The sequence below is a fragment of the Aegilops tauschii genome, chromosome 7 (genome assembly GCF_002575655.3).
Source record: "Aegilops tauschii subsp. strangulata cultivar AL8/78 chromosome 7, Aet v6.0, whole genome shotgun sequence".
NCBI classification, from domain to species: Eukaryota; Viridiplantae; Streptophyta; class Magnoliopsida; order Poales; family Poaceae; genus Aegilops; species Aegilops tauschii.
In genome coordinates, this window is record NC_053041.3 from 587,345,591 (window position 1) to 587,349,024 (window position 3,434).

The window sequence follows — 3,434 nt, forward strand, 5'->3', positions numbered from 1 at the left end:
CGTTTTTGTCCGCTTTTTGTTCGTTTGGGTCGGCCGCCCGCCCGCCGTCAGCCCTCTATTAGTTTTGGGTCGGCAGTGCACCCAACGGGCCGACCTATTTCATGACCGCGCGCGTTTAACATCATGCCGTCGCCCTGGTTTTGGCGCTCCAGCGCGCCGGGGGGGGGGGGGGGGGGGGGGGAAGCGGCCTAGCGCGTGCTGGTTTTGGCGCTCCAACGCGCGTGGGAAAGGTTCGCGCGCGCGCCGCGGCCGGCGCTCGCTATAAAGAAGGCGCTCCCTTCACACTCTGTCGGCCGCCCACTCTCGCCGCCTCTGCGCCACCATGTCGATCCGCCGCCTGGGCGCTTCGGATTTTCACGGAGTCCGCGAGCGCCGCTCCGGCGCCTTCTCCGCCGAGATCTGGTTTCGCGAGAAACGTCTCGTCCTCGGCACCTTCGACACCGCAGAGGAGGCGGCCCGCGTGCACGACGCGGCGGCGTGGCGCCTCCTGAGGCCTCGTCGGGATATGAATTTTCCCAACGTGTCGAGCCAGCGGGCGCAGGATCTGGCGCCTCTCCCGCGGCTTTTCACCGACGAGGATCGTCGTGTCCACCGGAGGCGGCAGCGTCGCCTCGCCATCGCAGAGAAGGACGTGAAAGCCTTGGTGGTGTGGTGCGGAGGCTACCTGCAGGACATCATCGACGAGCGCCAGTTCTACAAGCAATTGAGATCGGAGAGGGATGCGAGGAGGAGGGAGCGAGCGGCCTATCGGGAGGACAAGCGTTCGCGGAAGCAGGCAGCTCAATTGAAACTGAAGCTACGAGAAACGTCGGGTTGGGACTTTGAAGACGAGCAGCTTGCTGACGCCTACCTTAAGACGTCCGAGGAGGACATTACCGAGTCGGAGTCATAAAGCGACGACTAGTGGTCTTTTTCTTTTATCTGTGTACGCTAGAACTATCTATGTACTGAAAAAATGGCCGGCGGCGTCGGCGACATAGCAGGCGGGCGAGGGTGTGAATCCACTGTGCCACCGACCAACGGGCCCGGTGAGGAAAGAGGGCGAGCGTGCGTGCGTCTGTCTTGTGTCCGCGCCGACGCAAATCAGGCTAAAAAATGGGCCGAAAATGGGCCGGCAGGTGGACGAAAGCGGACGCGCGTCCGTTTGGATCGGCGCGTTGGGCCGGCTTTTTTGTCCGCACCGACCTAAACAGACGGCCGCGGACGAAATGGATCGCCCATTGAAGTTGCTCTTAGTTCTTTCTGTTTTTCATGTACGTGACGGCTTTGCACAACGTCACATTTGATTTCCTTTGCGTAGAAGATAAGAGGCCGAGTCGTGCTCTGTTCATGGTGGGCCAGTAGCAGTGCGCTCGTGGTCATGATCCGCTCGACGTGGGATGACACGTCGAGAGCGGGGGTGGCGCATGGATCGGGCGACTCTGTTACACAAAGAAGAAGAGGAAGAGAAAACAGAAAAGCCGCAAGTCAGTTGGCGGCGCAAAACCACTCCGTGTCTCTGTGTGCTTGAGCTGTTCTTCGTCTGTAGTCTGATCCAGAGCGAGAGAGTTGCCTAGTAGCAACGACAAGTGGCATCAGAGCCTCGTCGGAGATCTGGTGGACATGGCCGGCGGCAAGAAGCCGGTGCAGACGGAGAAGGGCGACAGGTCAGGGTCGAAGTCATCCTCGAAGTTGCCGCCGCGCCATTCATGATCACCATCCCACTCCCCCCGCCCCCGCGACGTGGACGGAGTCGCATGATCCGTGGCTGTGAGCTGGCGGCGCCGGTGGTGCAAAAGGTGATCCGGGAGTCTGGATCGGCGAGCTGGCCGATGCTCACGAAGACGAACTACAACGACTGATCGCTCCCGATGAAGGTGAAGCTGGAGGCGAAGGTACTGGGATGCTGTCAAGCACGGCGACGTCTACTTCCACGAGGACCGAATGGCGCTGGAGGCCATTCTCGGAGCGGTGCCACCCAAGATGCTGGGCACGCTGGCCATCAAGCCGACGGCGAAGGCGGCGTGGGACGCGATCGCCACCATGCGCATTGGCGGCGACAGTGTGCGCGCAGCTAAGGCCGACTCGCTGGCGCGGGGCTTCGAGACCATCGAGTTCCGCGATGATGAGACCGTGGACGATTCCGCGATGCGGCCCGGTTCCATGGTGACCAACCTTAACATCCTCGGCGACAAGGTAATTGAGGAGAAGGCGGTAAGAAAATTCCTGCGCGTGGGGCCTCCACGGTACTTGCATATAGCCCTGTCCATTGAGACTCTCGTCGACCTCCACACGTTGACCATTGAGGATCTGACAGGCCGCCTCAAAGCGGCTGAGGAGAGGTATGACCACGGCGGCTCGGCGCACGCCGATGGAAGCCTGATGCTCACTGAGGAGCAGTGGCTGGCGCGCTACAAGCAGCGCGAGCAGGGCGAGGACTCATCGCGCGACGGCGGCCGTGGCGGTGGACGCGCCGGCGGCCGTGACAGAGGACGTGGTCGAAAAGGCAAGGACGGCGCGCCCAGAGACGGTGCGTCGGGTGACGGCCAAGGGCCGTGGAGCGGAGGCTACCGCTTCAAGGGCAGCTGCCACAACTGCGGGATCCAGGGCCATATGGCTCGGGACTACACCAAGCCCAAGCTGGAGCGCAAGGAGTGTTACAGATATATTTGGGATACTTGTATTTGGTAGTCTAGGATTTGTAATCCGTCTCCTACCTTATCTCCAGGAGAGGCATCTTGCCCTTCAAGTCTTGTACTCAATATATACTCGCCCTCGAGGCTCAATAAGACATCCATCATATTCCGCAACAATCCCTCCCTCTCCCTTCTAACATGGTATCAGCCTAACCGATCCAAACCCTAGCCGCGCCGTCGCTTCCGCTCCGCGCCGCCCCGGGGCGGTCGGTCTCCATGATCGCCGCCGGGGGCCGCGCCGCCCGTACCTAGGGTTCGTCCGCCGGCCGTGTTGGCCGGCTGCCCTAGAGAGTCTTTTTCCCGAGCCCTTGCTCCGGATTTTTTCGCTCTCTCGCCGGTCATTTTTTGATCGGCGTTTTTCTTTGTGGTTTTCCGATCTATTCTTGATCGGTTTGCGTCGCCCACCGCCGCCGTCGACACCCCGCGCCTCTACTCCGACACCGGCGCGACTGGCCGGCTACTTCACCGACCCGGCGGCCTCGCGCATCAGGCAGCCCTCAAGGCCGTCGTCCGCGCGCCGGCCCGCCCGTCGCCCTGCGCCCGCCGTCACCGCCCTGCTCCGACCGGGAGACCTGCATCGCCTACACCCGGCGGCCTCGCACCATGCGGCGGCCAATCATAGCCGCCGCTCGCGCGTCGGCCCGCCAATCGATCCACGCCATCCGCCTCCGCCGCGTCTGCACGGCGGCCCGGCGGTCTACCTCGCCGGCCTCGTCCTCGGCTGCATCGGGACGGCCGCGTCAGGCTCGTCGTCTGCCT

General features: G+C 62.6%; 2 protein-coding genes across 2 annotated transcripts; both read left to right on the forward strand.

Moving 5' to 3' along the window:
- The first annotated feature begins 322 nt into the window (after positions 1-322).
- LOC109747894 (uncharacterized) lies at positions 323-892 on the forward strand. Its single transcript, XM_020306939.1, has one exon. It carries the CDS (start codon positions 323-325, stop codon positions 890-892), a length of 570 nt encoding a protein of 189 aa, XP_020162528.1.
- A 1,031-nt stretch (positions 893-1,923) lies between these two features.
- On the forward strand, positions 1,924-2,670 carry LOC141027448 (uncharacterized). Its single transcript, XM_073504479.1, has one exon. The coding sequence runs from the start codon at positions 1,924-1,926 to the stop codon at positions 2,668-2,670; it is 747 nt and encodes a 248-aa protein (XP_073360580.1).
- The last annotated feature ends 764 nt before the right edge of the window (positions 2,671-3,434 follow it).

Excerpts from the sequence above, each read along its gene's own strand:
- LOC109747894 (XM_020306939.1), top strand. The coding sequence starts at position 323 with ATGTCGATCCGCCGCCTGGGCGCTTCGGATTTTCACGGAGTCCGCGAG.
- LOC141027448 (XM_073504479.1), top strand. The coding sequence starts at position 1,924 with ATGGCGCTGGAGGCCATTCTCGGAGCGGTGCCACCCAAGATGCTGGGC.